The sequence below is a fragment of the Poeciliopsis prolifica genome, unplaced genomic scaffold (genome assembly GCF_027474105.1).
Source record: "Poeciliopsis prolifica strain line A6 unplaced genomic scaffold, Auburn_PproV2 SCAFFOLD121, whole genome shotgun sequence".
Taxonomy (NCBI): Eukaryota; Metazoa; Chordata; class Actinopteri; order Cyprinodontiformes; family Poeciliidae; genus Poeciliopsis; species Poeciliopsis prolifica.
This window is the reverse complement of record NW_026562496.1, coordinates 389,640-409,459: the sequence shown is the minus strand read 5'-3', so window position 1 is coordinate 409,459 and position 19,820 is coordinate 389,640. Positions and strand designations below refer to the sequence as shown.

General features: G+C 38.3%; 1 protein-coding gene across 2 annotated transcripts; it reads left to right on the top strand.

The window, feature by feature from the left end:
- The first annotated feature begins 2,456 nt into the window (after positions 1 to 2,456).
- On the top strand, positions 2,457 to 19,477 carry LOC129354934 (transmembrane ascorbate-dependent reductase CYB561). Of its 2 annotated transcripts, none has more exons than XM_055024487.1 (6): positions 2,457 to 3,161; positions 5,569 to 5,783; positions 14,016 to 14,114; positions 14,208 to 14,311; positions 16,045 to 16,202; positions 17,586 to 19,477. In XM_055024487.1, the coding sequence occupies exons 2-6, from the start codon at positions 5,579 to 5,581 to the stop codon at positions 17,686 to 17,688; spliced, it is 669 nt and encodes a 222-aa protein (XP_054880462.1). In that variant the 5' UTR covers positions 2,457 to 3,161; positions 5,569 to 5,578; the 3' UTR covers positions 17,689 to 19,477. The 2 variants fall into 2 exon arrangements, with proteins under 2 accessions (XP_054880462.1, XP_054880461.1); XM_055024486.1 differs by having other exon boundaries at positions 17,560 to 19,477.
- The last annotated feature ends 343 nt before the right edge of the window (positions 19,478 to 19,820 follow it).

Here is a 19,820-nt window from a genome sequence, read left to right as displayed (position 1 = left end):
TAATTGCCTGGCAGACAGACTCTGTCTAAAGAGATTCTAGGCCTGTCTTTTCTGTAGAATCCTCCCTAAGAATTTATATAAGTTCAGAGATTCAGCAGTTGTTTTAGTTTGGATCTTTATCTAAATTTATGTGAATGTAGAATGTATTTTAACTTTCTATGGTATATTTCATATGTATCAAAACTATCCTGTGTAGTATTGTGCTAATTTAAAATATTATTTCAACAACCCCCATCTCTTGCCTTGTGATCAGTGATGATAAATCATACAATTACATGAGGCACACTAATTTCTATTGAAAATTAAGTCATTTTCAATATTTTTAATATTTAAAAAATATGTTTTTTCTTCAATAGCTTTCAAGTCATGTGACCCATGACTTGGGTCACATGAATCAAAATCGGTGTGAAACTGTTCTACTAGACTGTACAGATGTGGTACATTTATTTCTATCCCATTTTAGGTTTTTAAAAATATTCCATTCATTTATCCATCCATTTTCTGTTCACCCTTGTCCCTCGTGGGGTCAGGACATGCTGGTGCTTATCTCCAGCTGCGTTCCAGGCGAGAGGCGGGGTACACCCTGGACAGGTTGCCAGTCTGTCGCAGGGCAACACAGAGACAAACAGGACAAACAACCATGCACACACACACTCACACCTAAGGAGAATTTGGAAAGACCAATTAACCTGACAGTCATGTTTTTGGACTGTGGGAGGAAGCCGGAGAACCTAGAGAGAACTTTTAAAAATATTTTCAGCAATTTTTTCAAGTTACACAAAGGTTTGTTCAACTTTGTGGTAACAGGTTGGAGCTGGCCCCTTCCTCTTCCAACATGACTGTGCACGAGAGCACAAAGCAAGGTTCATAAAGACATTGGATGACAGAAGGGTGGATGAACTTTACTGGCCTGCACAGAATCCTGACCACAACCCGCTAGAACACCTTTGGGATACATTGGAGAGGAGAGTCAGAGACAGGCCTTCTCTTTCCAACAATCAGTTAGGTGACCTCACAAATAAGTGTAACATAGTTAAAATATTGTACAGAATTCCACTTGTCTTTACTTCCAAGTTTGGGTTCAGATGTAATGGGTGAAACAGCACCCCCTGCTGGTGGTTGGCAACGTTAACTATAGTGAACATAGATATCTCGTTGCCAGTCATGAGAGATGGGCGGGAGGTAGGTTCACTGGGAACATTGTAACGGTCCTGTGGAATGTTCTGTTAGTTTGTTGCTAACATAAAATACTATTCCTCGTAAGGTGCTGTACTGCCGGTGATGAACCTGGTCCCTGATTATTTTATATCCTGTTTCATCCAGGTACATATTGTTTCATTTATTTATTGTTTTATTTCCTTGTAATTCTGTCTAATGTTAATGTATAAAATACGGCCGTTGGCCAGTTCATGAGAGATGGGCGCGAGGTGCTGTACTGCCGGTGATGAACCTGGTCCCTGATTATTTTATATCCTGTTTCATCCAGATAAACTTCATCTTGTGTCATCCTGTCTCCTGGTCCATATTCACACAACGCAGAGTAATGACGAAAAGGCATAATAATTAAAAAGGTTACATAAGCTTAAAGAAAAATGGTCAAAAATCCACATCAACACACTCCTAAACCTTGTGGACAGTCTTCCCAGAAGTGTTAAAGCTGTTCTAGCTGCAAAGGAATAGAACAGAATATTGAACCCTAAGGATTAGAAATGGGATTTCAATTATGTAAGTCAAGACAGCTTAAAACTTTTGGCAATATATAGGTAAAAAAAATGCTAGTTCAACTACAATATTGTTATAATTCACATTAATAATTAATAACGAAAATCCTAATTAGCACTAATAAAAAAATCATTAAACATGCAAGAGAAGGTTGTGAGTTAGCTAATGTGTTTGTTTTTTCAAGGTCCAAAAGCTTGTTTCTATTAATCTTTTGAGAGATGCCTGTTTCATTTTCTTTCAGAGAAATAAGTTTCTTCATTGAATGTGAATAATTTATTCTAGATTTACCTGAGTTTTGAATTAGGGTTCAATAGTCGGGCTGTGGGGAACCCAGATGGACAGGTTCACCCAAAACTACAGTCGTTTGAAAATGGCTACCGCTGGAACCATCACAAGTGCTAAAGTATATTATGATGAAGCAGTTTGTTCTTCTCTCGTTCTCTTTATTGCCAGGGCAACAAACCTCTCTGCACCCAGGATGTGCAGAGAGGTTCCTCCCCCTCACCCCCACCTTTACCACACTGGTCCTCACGTTCCAGTCACCTCTTAACGTAGTGATGACGTTCCACTTATTATTTTGTCTGTGAATATTCTTAATTTTGTAATTGACACGTATTTTGCAACTGAGAGGTGTAGAAACAGGATGTCACGATGTTAATCCGTATTGTGGTCACGTGCTTTCAGTTCGGGCCACGCCTCTAGATCACACAGACTCTCCCAGCTCTGCGCTCAGAAGCATGGAGAGAGGAATAGAGAGGCAGAGAGAGAGGGAGAGAGAGGAATAGAGAGAGGAAGAGAGAGAGACAGAGAGAGGGAGAGAGAGGAATAGAGAGAGGAAGAGAGAGAGGCAGAGAGAGGGAGAGAGAGGAATAGAGAGAGGAAGAGAGAGAGGCAGAGAGAGGGAGAGAGAGGAATAGAGAGAGAGGGAGAGAGAGGAATAGAGAGAGGCAGAGAGAGGAATAGAGAGAGGAAGAGAGAGAGGCAGAGAGAGAGGGAGAGAGAGAGGCAGAGAGAGGAATAGAGAGGCAGAGAGAGAGGGAGAGAGAGGAATAGAGAGAGGCAGAGAGAGAGGGAGAGAGAGGAATAGAGAGAGGCAGAGAGAGAGACAGAGAGAGAGAGAGAGGAATAGAGAGAGGAAGAGAGAGAGGCAGAGAGAGGGAGAGAGAGGAATAGAGAGAGAGGGAGAGAGAGGAATAGAGAGGAATAGAGAGAGGCAGAGAGAGGAATAGAGAGAGGAAGAGAGAGAGGCAGAGAGAGAGGGAGAGAGAGAGGCAGAGAGAGGAATAGAGAGGCAGAGAGAGAGGGAGAGAGAGAGGCAGAGAGAGGAATAGAGAGAGAGGCAGAGAGAGAGGCAGAGAGAGGAATAGAGAGAGGCAGAGAGAGCAGCAGGAACGCGGACCTGAAGTCAGGATTTGACGTCCTTAACGTATCAAAGCGGAGTAAGTCTCGTCGTTTTTACGTCAAACTAAAAGGTGTTTCTTTAATTATGGGTTTCAGTGGAAATGATTGTCGTAATACTAAATATAAGACTCTGCTGATGACAGGTAACAGGTGAAAGCGCACTTCATTGGCGCAACAGTGTCCTGTATGTTGATGCCATTTCCCTCAGTGACGCTTATTTTGTGCTGTTTTGTGCTGCTACAGTCCAGTAGCTCTAGACTATTAGACTGTTTTGCCGTGTCGTCCAAATGGATTTTTAATCGCCATAACACGAGTCATAATTGTTTCATTTCTGATTTTTTCACGGCTTCATGTAACTCTGTCAGCTGACACTTCCTGTTATGTATTTTCATCCTCTTCAGTTGGTAGAGAAGATGTTGATTCTCTGGCTACTGACTTTTACTCATAACCCGAAATAATGTTGATTTGAAATTATTAAAGGATTAAAGGACGACAGACCTTTATTTTGAATTTCCTATCAGAATATTTTCTCACTTAACAATCTAGTATAATAACATCACACTGCTACACTGAGCACCTTCAAAACTAGAGAAACATTTTCTGTTCAACGCAAGATTTTGAACTTATAAGATGTTCTTATCTTGAATATCTTCATTATAGAACATCCCATTCTTCCCACCTCATGTTGAACTTAAGATGAAGAACATCCCCATGAGATGGAGATGTTTGTCATCTTATAATGATGTTTTCATGATGAACATTTTCAATAAGATGCAGATTATCTTATCCTTCACTCCCCACATTGAACACAAAATGTTCAAGAAAATCTTAATAGCATGATGTTCTTCACTATATGAAGACACTCCGACGTTGAACATCTTCAGTACAAGAATTTGTTCAACATAAGATGTTGACGAGAGCAGCGGAGACATCAGCGGCTTGTAGCCTGGTGCAACTTATATATGTACCTTTCCAATTTTTTTCAAAAATTCTGTAGGTGCAGCTTATAGTAAGCTCAATACCTCTATATTCTAGTAAGGTCTATAGTCTGTAAAACACAGTGACATATTGATGACCTGAGCAAATATTTAGATTTACATAACTACATTCTTGCCTAAAACATTGTAAAAAAAAATCAAGCGTAATATAACAAAATGATTTGCCACCCTTTACTCCCATTGCTGCTTTGCCTTAATGTCCGGTTTGGACCTGCAATGAATCATGGGATTTGGTGGCCCATACCAGAGCCATATGTCAAATCTGAGGAAAAGCAGGACGCATTTGTTGCCCAGATTTGGAGAAGCCTTTGAATTCGGACAGGCCTTATCACGGTATGCGGCTATGGTGCAAAAGCAGCCTATAAATCCAGCCTTTGAGGGACGCAGCCTCTGAATTCAGACATGGGTACAGAGTCCACTCCCTACAATTTGACCACATGACACCGGATCCTGCACCACCTTTTCTGCTTCCTCTACCTCCTGTCTGCGCCACCTCTTGGATCCAACTACCATCTACAGAGAGCCTGGTGGTCTATGTTGTCTGGGATGCTATGTTAACTTTAATCATAAGATTAAAGTTTCTCAAAACAAATATCTGGTGTTTGTTCCCAATTAAAAGCATCTGATGGGTGTACTGGCTGTTCGCAGTATCTGTGAAGCAAAAAGCAAAGAGAGCCGTAAGCCGCTCCAACTATACGTGGCGCCAACAACAATTAGCCCAGGATATTCATGTTTTCAGCAAAAACCAAAATTGAACCAAAAAAAGGGAGCATCAAAACCAACATTTTGAGAACCAAAGATTTCTCAATAAATTATTTAGAGTTTTTGCGGCACTAGTGGCTCGTATTTTTGACAGTTGGCAGACAGGAGAGAGGGCGAGGAGGACCTTACAGCAAAGGTCGCCAGGACCGGGAGTTGAAACCGCAACATCCACCACAGCAAAGCCCAAGGAAAGGTTTATGTTTTCCAAATAACCTTTTCTCTTCATGAGACAAAAATAGTGAATTTTCATTCAATTTGAATTTTAAATTGTTTTTTAGATAGAACTTATTTTATACATTTCAATACAAAAAAAATATTCATTACAATTTCCTAAAGTTTTGGACACATTTTAACCGATTAAAATGTGGTCTAAATATTAAATTGTTTGAATAATATTAAGACAAATTTACCCCCATGCTACGTACACATCTCTTTTATGAGTTTCATTAAAAAAATAAACGTCATGTATTTGTCTTTTACTTCACGTTCTTCTTTTTGTTGATTTATTAGATATTAATTCCCAAGCTTATTTCCCAGTGTGATTTTGAGACGTAATGAGAATTTAAAGGGACATGAATACTTTTACATTGCACTGTAGTGTCTCTGATGTCAGGTTTCCTTACACTGTTTTGTTCAAGTTGTGTGTTTTATCAATGACTGCGTCAACTCCTTTGTGTGTTTCTAGCTCTCAGACTATGGACAATTTAATCCCCCACCATGGTGGCTCTGTGTTTGCGGGGCTGGTGGGAGCATCACAGGTGCTCGGCCTTGTGTCTGTGGTTCTGACCGGGGTGTGGATGGGTCACTACCAAGGCGGTTTTGCCTGGGATGGTTCAGCTCATGAGTTCAACCTGCACCCTCTTTGCATGGTGCTAGGCCTGATTTTCCTGCATGGCGATGGTGAGAAAACCCACACATACGTTTTATTTTAGTCCACACAGAATACATCTCTTTCAACATGCCATTTGTTTGCATTTGAAGAATACAAAGAACATCTTAAGTGATAAAGGCCAGTAACTTGTCTCTCTAGATCTTATTAATTCAGCATGATTCAGGAATCCAACTATTGGCCATACTTGCAAGAAAGACTGATTTCTTTATTGATTTATTGGGCAGGGAGCCTGATATAGCTCAGGTATATATCTCATCAACTTCTGAGGACATTTTCTTGAACATATGGCTATGATAATGTGAAAAGTTATCTTGTTTCTATTAAGTTTGAAAACATTTTACCAATAGTCAAATCGGTTCCGTATTGCTTTTTGGATAAAATTTAAGATTTAGTGATTGTTTTTAAGTGTTTGAACTCCATGGGGCTTAAATACTTACCTAAGTGAGTTCTTGCAGCCCTACCTACAGCCCACCCAGAGCCCTAAGGTCAACAGACCAGATTTTATTGACAGTCACTAAGGCTAAGCTAAAAACTAGAGGGGACAGAGCCTTCTCTGTGGAGCAGTCTTCCTCTCTGTTAAGCTTTCTCAGTCAGTCGGTCAGTTAAAGTCCAGACTGAAAACTCATCTATTCTCTCTGGCCTTCAACACCTGTTAAAGAAAAGAAGGAAAAGGAGGGAAGAAAATTGTTGCAGTTAAAATTTTTAAATTGTTTGGTTTTCATTCATGGTATTAGCTTTTGTTATCTCTGCCAATTTTATATTTGTCTTATTATTTTTACTAAACTTAATTTTATTTTTATTTTATCATTTATCTACCTGTGATGTTGTTTGTTGTGAAGCACTTTGGTCAGCTGAGGCTGTTGTAAATGTGCTCCATAAATAAACTTTGACTAATTTTCTGGGTTCCAAATAAGACCATTTAGTCAGGTGGAACAACTAGTGAGGTCAAAAATCTTATCTGATGCGGTTCCTCACCATCCCTTAGGGTCCAGTATAATTTTACACAGTTCAAAGAATGAATTGATGTTATTATCTGACCAGAGCAAACTCTTCATCCTATTTGCTGTGTCATGTACATGGTGTGTGGTAGACTACAAAAATAACTTCTTTTGACTTTCTTCCAGCCACAATTTCATAGAGATCCAATTTATAGAGTGAATAGCTAATAGTTGTGCATTTGACATATTCTACCACCAGTCAGAGCATCACAGAACAAGTCAATATTTTTTTTCAATAAAATTCTGACTCACTCTATCAGTTTCAGATTGACAGGCATCTGGTTTTTGTTTTCCTAATTCAACTGGTCAGCAGCCTGAGGCTAAACAGATATTAGCCACTGTAACCACAGTCGCAAAACACCACACCAAATCATTCTCTGAGCCTTCTCTGTGAGAAGGCTAAAATTTGCTCTGAACAATGCCTGTACATCCTTAAGACAATGCTGTAGCATATCTACAGCAGACTGGTTAAATAGTGTTTTTTTACACTGTAGCACTTATTCATTTCAATTCAAAAATTATTTATTAGCCCCAAAATAAATCAATCCCCCAAATGTTGCTGTAACTCATTACAACACCTCATGTACTTCCTTTATATTTTTTATAGGAAGAGAATTATAAAAATACCTCTTGTAACACAACAGAAAAAAAATGTAGCTTGATTTTGTGAACAATTTAACATCAGGTCTTATGCTGTGTCTCAATTATATGAGATGTTCAACACAAGATGAAGAATATCTTCACGAGATGATGTTCATCTCATGAAGATGTTCTCATGCTGATGTAGCGTAGTGGATTATGCATTGTGTCTTGTGGGCAATAACAGCCAGAAATAAAATAAAATAAAATAAAATAAAAACAATTCTTAAATACGTTGGCTGAAAGAAAGAAAAAATACTCAAAAAGAACAGAAAGCTATTTTCCTTCTGACAAGCAGCCTCCTTCACCTCAATATACAATCGTAATCTAATAAAGCAAAAGTTTGGTTTGGCCTGGGTGACATCACCATTAACCACACAACATCAGAACAAATAAAGACAAGAAGAATCGGGTTAAAAATAAATCAAATAAGGACGCAACAAGTGGATGAGTTCAAAGTGCATTTTGGTTGTTCAGGTCTCTCATATTAAAAAGTTAAATTAAAAAGTTTTCTTGTAGCTGCTGATGACTGTGGGCCAGAATGATCTCCTGTAACAGTCTGTATAGCAGAGATGTAGAAGTAGCCTCTGACTAAAGACATTGTTGTCAGTCTGAAGAAGGTGCTCAAGGTTGTCTCTGATGTTATTGAGCTCTTGGTACAATCTACAGAGGTTCCAGAGCAGTCCCCAGGACCAAACCAACATTTGACTATTGGTAAAATGTTTTCAAACTTAATAGAAACAAGTTAACTTTTCACATTAATCATAGCCATATGTTCAAGAAAATGTCCTCAGAAGTTGATGAGATAAATACCTGAGCTATATCAGGCTTCCTGCCCAATAAATCCTGAATAAATATCAGTGAATTCAATATACTACTTTCTCTTGACTTAGTTGGTGGCTACAACATTTCAAAGATTTTATTCACTTTTTATCAGAAACTATATTGCATAATGTAGCGTGACTGGCAATCTCATCCTTCAGTAAAATGCTATATCTATTTGATAGGAAGGCTGGCCCCATACAATATTAAGAAGATTTGAACCAGTTATGGTAAAATCTCTTTTCTTCCTTTCTGAGTTCATGATCTAGCCAACTACTCCTTTTAATGCTTGTTTTTTCAAACTTTTTTATAAGTTGAGTTCTCTCCAAACTCCACAAATGGTTTGACACTTCTAAGAGAATAGCAGATTTTGTTGACACTGCACGGCGCACACTGCAGCAGATCCTGATAATGCCTTTTTACTCAGACTACAAAACAATATGAATTATCCTGCTCAATTGTTTGGTGTCTGTAGCCTTTGGTAGCTTCACAAATGAGAATAACCACATTAGACCAACTGGTGCAGTCCTGAATTGCATTATGTCAATAAAAGAAAAGGTCAGTTATATATTAGATGGTGACTGTAATGGGGAAGCTGACGTGTTGTAAAGCCCCCGTGGCTTCCTCACCCAGGCATAAACAGATAAGGGAGCTAATGTAGTTATATTGAAAAGTACGTATACTATTCTACTCACAATATTTTCTTCCTTTTTGTCAGAAATCAACAACTGATATGAGCTAAGTGGACATGCTGTAATGAAAGGAAAACGTTCATGTTTCTGGAAGTGGATCTCTTGTTACATACAATGTTGTACACAAAAAGTTGCCTCTAAATAAACTCAGACAAACCTACTCATACAGATGCATTGTTAATTTCTTTGATAGCCTAGTTCTTGTTTGCTCTGAAATGCAACAAATACTGTGGCTATAACACCAATGTATTTTTCAATACATTGTATTTTGTATATTTGTATTTTGTGATGACTCCTCAAATTTTCAGGTTAATGTGCAGTCACATTAACAAGTTCCATTAACCACACATCAGAACAAATTGGACTGTGTTGAAATAGAATTTTAAATGAGCACAATCGTACACAGGCTAACCTTTATGTTAAGAGAAAATAAGATAAAGATCCAAACTAAAACAACTGGTGATTCTCTGAAACTTACCTAAATTTCTAATCAGAAGGCAGTCTTATACTCCCTAAGGACGGTTTTCAGACAGGGAGCGTTTTGGCTATCAGGATAATAAATTCTTTACTCAGAGTTCAAGAGTTCAGGCAAACATTAAAAACTATAGAAGTCTTTTACAAAATATAATCTAAACACATTAAGATATTTCCTTAAGCATTAAACAGCATGTTTTGAATTAGTTAGTTTTAAATTCAAACGTATAAGTTACTATTTTTTAGCATTAGATTTTGTTTATGACATATGACATTCTTGAAGGTCACATGGACAGAGAACTAGCTGCTCTTAATGATATTTATGATCAATACAGAGCAATAGATGGACCACCTCATGATATACGTTCCAAATTAGACAAATGTACATCAGTGACTAAGTTAGTTTTGCAAAACATCCAGGATTGGCACTGGATTTGTTGAGGGAACAAATAAGGAGGAGATTGTTTGGCCTGATGCCAGTTCTATATTTACATCTTCTAGCTCAACTAGTGTCTCAGTTCATAGTCATTTTAAACCCAGTTCAGTTATCTCTAATGGCTCCTCCGCCAAAAGACAAGAAGCTGCAGCAGAGTATGAAGCCACAAAGGCTGTGCTTAAGATAATGGCTGAACAAGAGAAATTTAGAGAAAAAATGCAAACCATAGAAGAAGAAGAAGACAAACTCATAACTGCAGAACAAGAAGCTGCTGCGATGTCACAATGCCATCAAGAGGAAAGAGAGGAAACAGAACGCAAGTTAAAAAGAGAAAAAGAGAAGGCGGCTGTGATAAAGAGACAACAAGAGAAAAGTGCTGCGAGGAAAAGATCAGTTGAGGACTTAAAAAGAGAAATTGAAAGACTGGAAAATCTGAAAGGACTCAATGCAGCAAAGGCAAAATTACAAGTTTATGAAGAAGACTACTTTTTAGTAAAGCAAGAAAGAATCACTCCGAATCCTGCAAACATACAGGTAACTGAGTGAAGAACACTGCCAATCAACCACCACAGTTAAATGTTGTTCACGAGAGCACAGGTGAGCTTGTAAAAGTTTTGGCAGAAGCTATGTCAGCTAATAGGCTACCAATTCCAGAGCCTTCAATATTTAGTGGGGATCCACTTAAGTTTAAACATTGGAAAGCATCTTTTCAGACTCTAATAGAGAGAAAGAACATTCTCATTGCAGAAAAGATATTTTTCTTACAGAAGTATGTAAAAGAAGCCTTAGAAGGCTATTTTCTGATTGGCTCTGAAGATTCTTATATGGCAGCATGGAATATGCTCAATGATTGTCATGGAGAGCCTTTTGTTATTGCTAAGGCCTTTAGGGACAAGTTGCACACATGGCCAAAGCTCCAAGGTAAAAACAGTGCAGAGTTAAGAAAGTTTGTGGATTTCTTACAAAGTTGTCAATCTGCAATGATTATCAATGAGAACCTGAACATCCTCAATGATGCAATAGAGAATCAAAGACTTGCTGCTAAACTGCCAGACTGGTTAAGCAACAGATGGAACTGAAAGGCTACAGAGTATCAGCTAGAGCACAGACAGTTCCCACGTTTCAGTTACTTTGTAACATTCCTGTCAATGGAGGCAAGTATTGCATGTAATCCCATTACATCATATCAAGCTATAAGACAAGGTGACTTTGACAAACCAAAGACAAAACCTCTACTTACACCCATTATAAGAAGCGAAATACAGCGAACATCTTCACAACTAACTCCACAGAAAGAAGCATGATCTCTTGTGTATTTTGTAAAAGAGCAGGACACAGCTTACACAAATGTCGTAAGTTCACTGAGATACCAGTCACTGAGAGAGTCAAGTTCATTCAAGGTGAAAAACTATGTTTTGGCTGTTTAAATAGTGGTCACTTCTCCAAGAACTGCAGCAATCGGATGACATGCAACACATGCTGAAAACAACATCCCACATGTCTGCATGAAGAAAGACAAAGACACGAGACAAAGAAAGAACAACCTAAAGAACAAGAAGTAGCTGAAGGGAAGGAAACCCAGGAACAAGTAACACAATCACAAGAAACAACGAAAGCACATCTAACAGAGTGACTCATGAAAGTAGAAACACACAGACATCTGCAATAGTACCTGTCTATGTATCCACACAAAATGAGCCAAGCAAAGAAATACTCACCTACGCTCTGCTGGACACACAGAGTGATTCGTCTTTTATTCTCAGTGAAGTAGCAAACAACCTGGACACAGCTAAAACCCAGGTTAATCTCAAATTATCTACAATGTCATCCAAGAAAACAACTGTAGCATGTACAAAACTTGAAGCTCTGCAAATAAGAGGATTGTTTTCCAAAAAGAAACTCATTGTGCCAGCTGCTTACACACGTGATTTTATACCTGTCAATCGTAGCCATATTCCTACTCCAGACACTGCAAGGTCATGGCCACATTTGGAACATCTCACTGAACACATTGCTCCACCATTAGAATGTGAGATAGGACTCCTGTTAGGCTATAATTGCACACAAGCCTTAATCCCCAGAGAAGTCATATGTGGTGAAGAAAACCAACCAGAAAACAAATTTGGGTTGGAGCATCATAAGTTACTGTGATTCGTGTGATGCAGGCAGCAATGTAATTGGAGTAAGTCATCGCATCACTGTAAAGCAAGTAATACCAGAGACTGAGCCAACCACAAAGCTAAAGAATAAAGTTCATTACATCTGCAAGACACAAATTAAAGAAGTAACGGGTCCAGAGGTAATCAAAGCACTGGAATTAGATTTTACAGTGGAAGAAACAAGCATTTCACAAGAAGATGTCTGCTTCCTAAAAAGCTGCAAGAAGGAATCAAACAAAAGCAAGATGGACATTATGAAATGCCTCTGCCTTTCAAAAGTGACAGACCAAATCTTCCCAACAACATGTCAAGTGCAATGCAACGTTTAAACAGTCTCAAACGCAGATTCATAAGGGATCAAAGGTATTACACAGATTATGCAAGGTTCATGGAGGACATTATTGCACGTGGTGATGCAGAGAAAATACCGGAGAAGGAAATCTGTAATTCCCCTGCCTGGTATATTCCCCATCATGGGGTATACCGCCCTCAAAAGCCTGGCAAGATCCGTGTTGTTTTTGACTGCTCTGCACAATATCAAGACACTTCGCTGAATGAACACCTGCTTACAGGGCCTGACTTCACAAACACTTTGGTGGGAGGAAGGGCTCAGTGGCTGTAATGTGCGACGTGGAGCGTATGTTTCATCAGTTCCATGTAACACCTCAAGACCAGGATTATTTACGCTTCTTATGGTGGGAGCATGGTGATTTAAGTGTTCCCCCCTCAGTCTTTCGCATGAAGGTTCACCTGTTTGGTGCAGCTTCTTCACGTGGTTGTGCCAATTTTGGTTTAAAACATCTAGCCACACAAGGTGAGGGAAAGTTCTCTACAAATACAGTAAAGTTCATTCAAAGAAACTTTTATGTAGATGATGGACTTGTAAGTGTTGCATCAGAAGCAGAAGCAATAAAACTAGTCAAAGAAGCAAGAGAGCTGTGTAACACAGCTAAACTAAAATTACACAAGTTCATATCAAACAGTGAAAATGTGTTAAAATCACTGCCCAGACAGGAGTGTGCTGACAGTATTAATGATTTGGATCTAGCACTTGGAGAGCCACTGATGGAAAGAGCACTTGGTGTTCAGTGGTGCATCTCTTCTGATGCTTCTCACAGTTCCTTGTTGTTACTCCCTCCTTGTGTCACTTTCTGAACATAAACTTTAATGTCTGGTTTTCTGGACGTCTTTATGAAGGAGCAACCGTTGAACGTGTGTCCGTTATCGTTTGCAACCGTCCGATCTTTGTGCTTGTGAACTTAAATCATCTTTCTACAGAACTTTCTCAGGACAACAGGAACTTGAGCTTAATTGATTATACTGTAATGTCTTCTAGACTTTTACAGCTAAATAGTTGAAATAAAGTAATTTTTCTCTCGCATTGGTTATATCTGGGCACAGCATTTGTGCTGGATTTAGTGTTGATTGTCAGATTAATCCTGTGTTTTTCTTATTTTTTCTGCAAACTACAGGGGGCAAATTCATTGCAGGCCTCATTTAATTGCAGGACACTGGAGGGTGTGTGAGCCTGTCAACTGTTGCTAATCAAGCTTGAGCATTGTTAGTTTTTGTTTACGGTTTCTGCAAATTTCCCTTCCATGCTTTATTGTTGAGTGAAAGCTACACAGTTTCTTTCTTGATTTCATAATAAATGTGAAGTTGAGTTTTACGCCATTTACATTGGGCCCTCCAGCAAAGCTGTCTTGTAGATCTGTTTGTGCATTTCTCCATGGAGACTTAGGTTTGCCTCAGGTCATGATTTTAAACTTCTTTGGGAAAATTACAGAAACACAAACGTTAATAAAAATCATGCAGCAATTACAAACATTAATTCTTAACATGTTTCTGTGTATCACAGAAACATAAAAACATAGATTAAAATGTTGAGCCTGCAAAACACAGTCTATGGTTCACTTCTAAAACCAGTAAAGAAATGCAAGCACTTGTATGTATAGGTAAAATAAATTTTAAACATTATTGTTTTTCACACCTGATGAAGACCTATTTTCTCTCTTTTTAGCTATTTTAGTTTACAGAGTTTTTTGTAAAGAAGCAAAAAAACATGTGAAGCTGCTTCATGGGATTATTCACCTGCTCGCCCTCATCATCAGCATCATAGGTAAGAGAAAGCTGAATCAGTAAACTTTAACGTTGTAGGGAAAAGTCATTACTTCCTGTCATAAAACTGTCCTGTAAAATATTGTGTGTCCAGGGTTTGTAGCTGTGTTTGACTTTCACAGAGCAGCCAAGATCCCAGACATGTACTCTCTTCACAGCTGGTGTGGCATGGCCACCCTAATCTTCTTCTGCTTACAGGTATAAATGCACACACTCACATGCTTGCAGTGCCTTGCAAAAAATATTGTATTGCTTTCTTTGAAAATGTGTACACCCACAAACAAAGTAGTGCATAAATGTGTAATCATGATTGATGGTATTATAGTGAAATAATGATGTTATTAGATGGTAATAAAGTGAAAAGTTTGGCATGTAATTCTATCAAACCCCCTGTATTCTTACACCATCAATTAAAATGGTGTACAACTGATTTCTTTTTGTAGTTGTCCAATGGCACTCATCGCAAATGACATCAAACATTTAGAACACTGATTTCCACGGAGGAACTTGGCAATTAGTGCCTTCTTTCCACACTGAGCTTCTGTATGAAATCAGGGTTTCACCCAGTGCATTACAAGCCTGGTGGCCCGCCATGTTTCACTAGCCGCCCCATTAGTAGTTTTGCTTGTATTAATCTGGATACAAGCATCTCTGTTGCTCTGAGGGTTTCACTGCCAGAGCAAATTTATTTCTAAAAGATACATTTGTAGTTTATGCATTTAAAGGTGGGAGAACAAATCAATCACACAGCTAATGCCTCTGCACATTTTCACCTGCACTGCTGCTGCTTGATCTCTGAAGTTACCTCAGCGCAGATCATATCCATCTCCTTCCACTCAAACTGGACATAGACTGACCTGTCTGGATACTTACATCAACACCCTGCGTGGAATTATTTTTCTTTGGCGAACTTCACATCAAGGTGAAAGTTTAAAACCCACTGTGTTAGCTCTGGTTGAGCAGCGCTAGTGAACTGCAGGAATAACTCACCATGCAGGGCCGGTCCAAGGCTATAAGAGGCCTTTTGTTGCTAAAAACATCATCACCTCTGACAGCTTCCATGTTAGATGAGGTGAAACCTGAAATACTAGTTGTGGGTTAGCTAGCATTTCACTGGTGATGTTTTCCTGTAACATATACTCATATATGTATATATAATATGTATTTTCCTGTAACCCAGTTTATTTTTACTTCTCCTGTCCACCTAACATCTTTAAATAACAAAAACACGGTGGACCGCCTCGGTGCTCAGACCACCGGGCTTAGCAAGTTTTCTGGAAAGAACATTGAAACAATACTCGCAACATCGCTATTCTGTTTGCACTTCCTTTGTCCAAACACTCAGCAATAGTGACATCATTTGTGATCAGTGTCATTAGAATCTTGAAAACAAAGGAACACAACAGAAAGGGTTCTGTTTTCAATTTGCTGCAAGCAGTCAAGGATCTATGTCTGCAACATGCTGGATAGTGAACTTTCTGACCTAAAGGCAAAACGCAATTTTCCAAAACCTAATTCTCCATCTCACCCTAAAACCACCACCATCCGGTGGAAAGTGGGACTACACCATGTATATAATAATTACATATATAATTATACAATTATTTATTTATATGTAATATATAATTAATCTTTCTATATTATTTATTTAGAGATGAAAGGGCAAAAGATGTCAGTATTTCTGTTCATAACTAGTATAAAAACACTACTACATAATGACTGTTAATGCCCTAAATTATTAAAGTGTTTGAATCCGACACATTTTTTAGATGTTTTTTCCTGCCCCTTCACAATCAAAAAAACACGTTTTTTTATGTTTCTTGGTTGTATCATCACAAAATGTGAAAATATTCCAGAATGTTTTACTGGCCCATATACAATACAGCTTAAAAGAAAAGCATACTTATTGCTTATGTGTCTGTTTATCCCAGTGGGTGTTAGGTTTGCTGTTTTTCCTTTTTCCTGTTGCATCGTCATGGTTGCGAGCCACATACCTGCCTATCCATGTCTTCTGTGGACTCACTCTGTTGGTAATGGCTATAGGGACGAGCCTGCTTGGCATCACAGAGAAACTCATGTTCAGCATTAGGTAAGTGTCTGTTTGCATGTGCCACTCATAGTAGGCACTGACTTTGATTATAGAAGTTTTTTTTGTTTTGTTTTTTCAAATAAACAAGATGCTTTGATTGCATGACAACGCCAGAGTGCCTCCTGCAGAGGGAGTAAGTGTTAAAGATTTGTGCAACACAGTATATATATTATTGAATATTCTAAAATTCAATAAGAATATTTTATTGAATAAGATGAAATATTAGATCCAATGTGGATGATGTAGTAATTGTAGAGAGCCAAATATCACATTACAACAAACTGCTCAAAAATATGTTAAGCAACCAAAATAATATGTTTCGACATTTGAAACCAGTATCTAAATAAAATAACATACGCATTTTTTCATTTTAGGTCAGTTAGGATTATCAACATTTTTTTCTATTTTGTGGGAGAGATTTTTTACAGCAATGTTTATTACTTTCTTAAAAATCAAAAATTTATTTCAACTTTACGAGTATTTGGTTCCATTGAAGCGCAGCAAAACAGCCCCACTCCATAACGCTTGTGGATGATATGGTCCTACTGGTTTCATCAAGTCATGATCTACAACTTTCAGTGGAGCGGTTCACAGCCAAGTGTGAAGATGCCGGGATGACAATTAGTGCCTCCAGATTCGAGGCTGATGGAAAAGAGCAGAGTGCCTTCTCCAGGTCGGATAGGATGACCTCCCCCAAGTGGAATAGTTTTAAGTATTTCAGGTTCTTGTTTACGAATTAGGGAAACGTAGAGCGGGAGATCGGCAGGCGGATTGGTGCAGGGTCTGCAGAGGTCTGTTCTGGTCAATCGTGGTGAAGAGAGAGCTGAGTCAAAAAGCGAAGCTCTCGATTTATCAGTCAATCTACGTTCCTACCCTCAATTATGGTCATGAACTTTGGATCATGACTAAAAGAATGAGGTCATGAATATAAGCGGTCAAAATGAGTTTCGTCCCTGGAGTGTCTGGGCTCTCCCTTAGACATGAAGTGAGAAGCTTGGCCATAGGTGAGGGACTGAGAGAAGAGCCACTGCTCCTTCATGTGAAGCGAAGCCAGTTGAGGTGGTGTCTTGTATCTGGTTTGGATGCTTCCTGGACGCCTCCCTGGTAAGGTGTTCCGGGCCCCTCCCACCAGGAGGAGTATACAGTATTTCACCCTGAAACAATGCATCACTGACCTTCTATATCAAACTAATGTATGATGGTGTATTGGTCTGTGACATAAAGTAGGTACAACTTTGTCGTTTTAATGTGATATGTGAAAAAGTTAAATGGGCATGAATACTTATGCAAGGATATAATGTTGCTGACTTACTGCATGCTGTCTTCACTATATTATAGTTTTTGTTTCTGTTCACAGAGATACATACTCTCTGTTTGCTCCAGAAGGGGTGCTGGCCAACATGTTGGGGGTCCTGCTGCTGCTTTATGGGGTGCTGTTAGTTTACCTGATCACCAGGGAGGAGTACAGACGTCCCCCAAACCCTGAGGAAGAGTCTCTGTCTGTCCACTTCAAGAACCTGACAGAGGGTGGGGTGCCAACAACACCCTGAAGCTCCAACTGACACTGATGCATCTGGACCTTCCCCATAAAAAACAATGTTTGTGTAAGCTGTGATTTTCACAAAGTATAAAATAATGAACAGAGAGCAGTTATGATTTTCTCTACCCTGAAAACAAAACTCATTTTATTTTCACTTTCCTCCCAGCTAGTTTGCTGGGAGGAAAGTGAAAAATTGTGTATTTGTGCTACAGAATATGAATCTATTGATGCATCACACAGAATGACTGAAATACGCACGTATCATAAACTACATTTGTGAAAATAGCAACAGTTATTGGTGCTAAAAAAAGGAGTATTAAAGATTAATTTCAAAAAAGCAATTATTTCCCTTTATTCATAGAAGTCAGCTACTTCAAAGTTTTAGGAGCGATTGCCAAATCAGTATTTTATTCAAGACAGTTTAATTTTAAATATTTTCTTTATTCAACTCAGGAAGTATCACAGAATTCTGTCTTTATCAAAGCAGTTACATTATAAACAGATTAAAATAAATTGCTCTGTAATGACAACAGCAGCAGAAAACACAATAATAATATTAAGAAAAAGAAAATCAATCAGTTAAGCTGGAAATAAAATTCCTACTCCATGTGCCTGGTCAATGGGGAGCTTTCTAAGAGGATATGTGGTGGTAACACTACAGAGGTTTTGGAGTGCATAAAACATTAAATGAATTCTACACACCTTTGAAACATTTTCATATGCAGAAGGAGGGGTTCAGCCAATCACAGAACTTCCTAGCTGCATGCTTTCAGTGTTGTGCCCAGATTGGGCAGACACTCATTTGCCACAAAATTAGCCTCTAATGAAAACCTAGAACATATATTTTCCTAAGCACAAATCCATGATCTCTAGTTTGAAGTAATATATAAGTATGAGACATTCCTTCAAGTATGTTACTTAGTATAAGTAAGATAATTACTCCAAAACTAAGTATCTTACTTTTACTTAGTATCTTACAAACATTAGTTTGACATAACTAGTTTGACTCACTGGCCTTTGTTCCAACAATTTCAGCTGATCTCACGGAGTCGACACAATTTATTTATACCGACCTCATGATATAAAAAAAAATGTTGAACAGAAGGAAAAAGCTCTGTGTTTCATGCTCTAATAGAAGCACAATATGCAACATGATCTTACAAAACCTAACTTCAAGATCTGTGTATTTTAAAGATGACATCATTGAACATGTTTCTTACTTTGTAGGAATGGTATTAAGTTTTAAAACCTTATCTTTTTAACTTTGTAATCTCAGTAGCCACCATATGTGTATGTTAACACCTTCAAACTTAGGGTTGTCTTTTCAGAACTATATGCCATTGAATGTGATATATGTCACAGAAATTCAAACCCAATTAACAGCATTGAAGGAAACCTGAAACATCTTGCTTCATATGACTTTTAGAGTCAGATTTAACTGAAACAGTCATTCCTCTCTTAAAGGTCTAAACTTGAATGTTGTTCAAAAAGTTCCCTGTCATTTTGTTTTGGCTCTGTGATCACTGCTTTGTAAATGTTATGTGTTTTCTGATGAAACACAATTAGTAGGTAAAGCTCCTTTGTGTTTACAATAACCATTAACGCTCTCTGCCTAACAGAGTCTTGCCAAATTTCCACTGCTGAATGTTGTTAATCTTGATGTTCCACTTAATATTGTAACTGTTCAAAAAGAAGTCCTAATCTCACTATGTAAAATAAAATGCGTGTGAAATGACTTGTCTTTTTAGATGCAATTTAGTGTGTGGTATATTTATTTGAATGTATTTTTTTAATTTGTTGTTTTGAAGAATGTCGACTTGCAGTTGCCTCTGCTCCAACTGACCAGGGCTTTCAATGGACAGAGCAGACACACACAAGAACACCGAAGCCCTGGATTAGAGGTAGTTATTAGTTATATTAAAGATAACAAAAGGCTATCATCATTAATCAGATTGCAGATGATATTTTATTACAGCATGGACATGTGGCAGTATGCTAACACACGTATATATGTATGTGCATATCACTGTTCAAGTGAGTTGTTGCATTTAGTCCTGGTACTAAAGGTGAGTGGAAGT

Coding starts and splice junctions, on each gene's coding strand:
- LOC129354934 (XM_055024486.1), top strand. CDS start 5,579: ATGGACAATTTAATCCCCCACCATGGTGGCTCTGTGTTTGCGGGGCTG. Junction 5,784..14,015: donor GATTTTCCTGCATGGCGATG/GTGAGAAAACCC, acceptor CTCTCTTTTTAG/CTATTTTAGTTTACAGAGTT. Junction 14,115..14,207: donor CCTCATCATCAGCATCATAG/GTAAGAGAAAGC, acceptor TTGTGTGTCCAG/GGTTTGTAGCTGTGTTTGAC.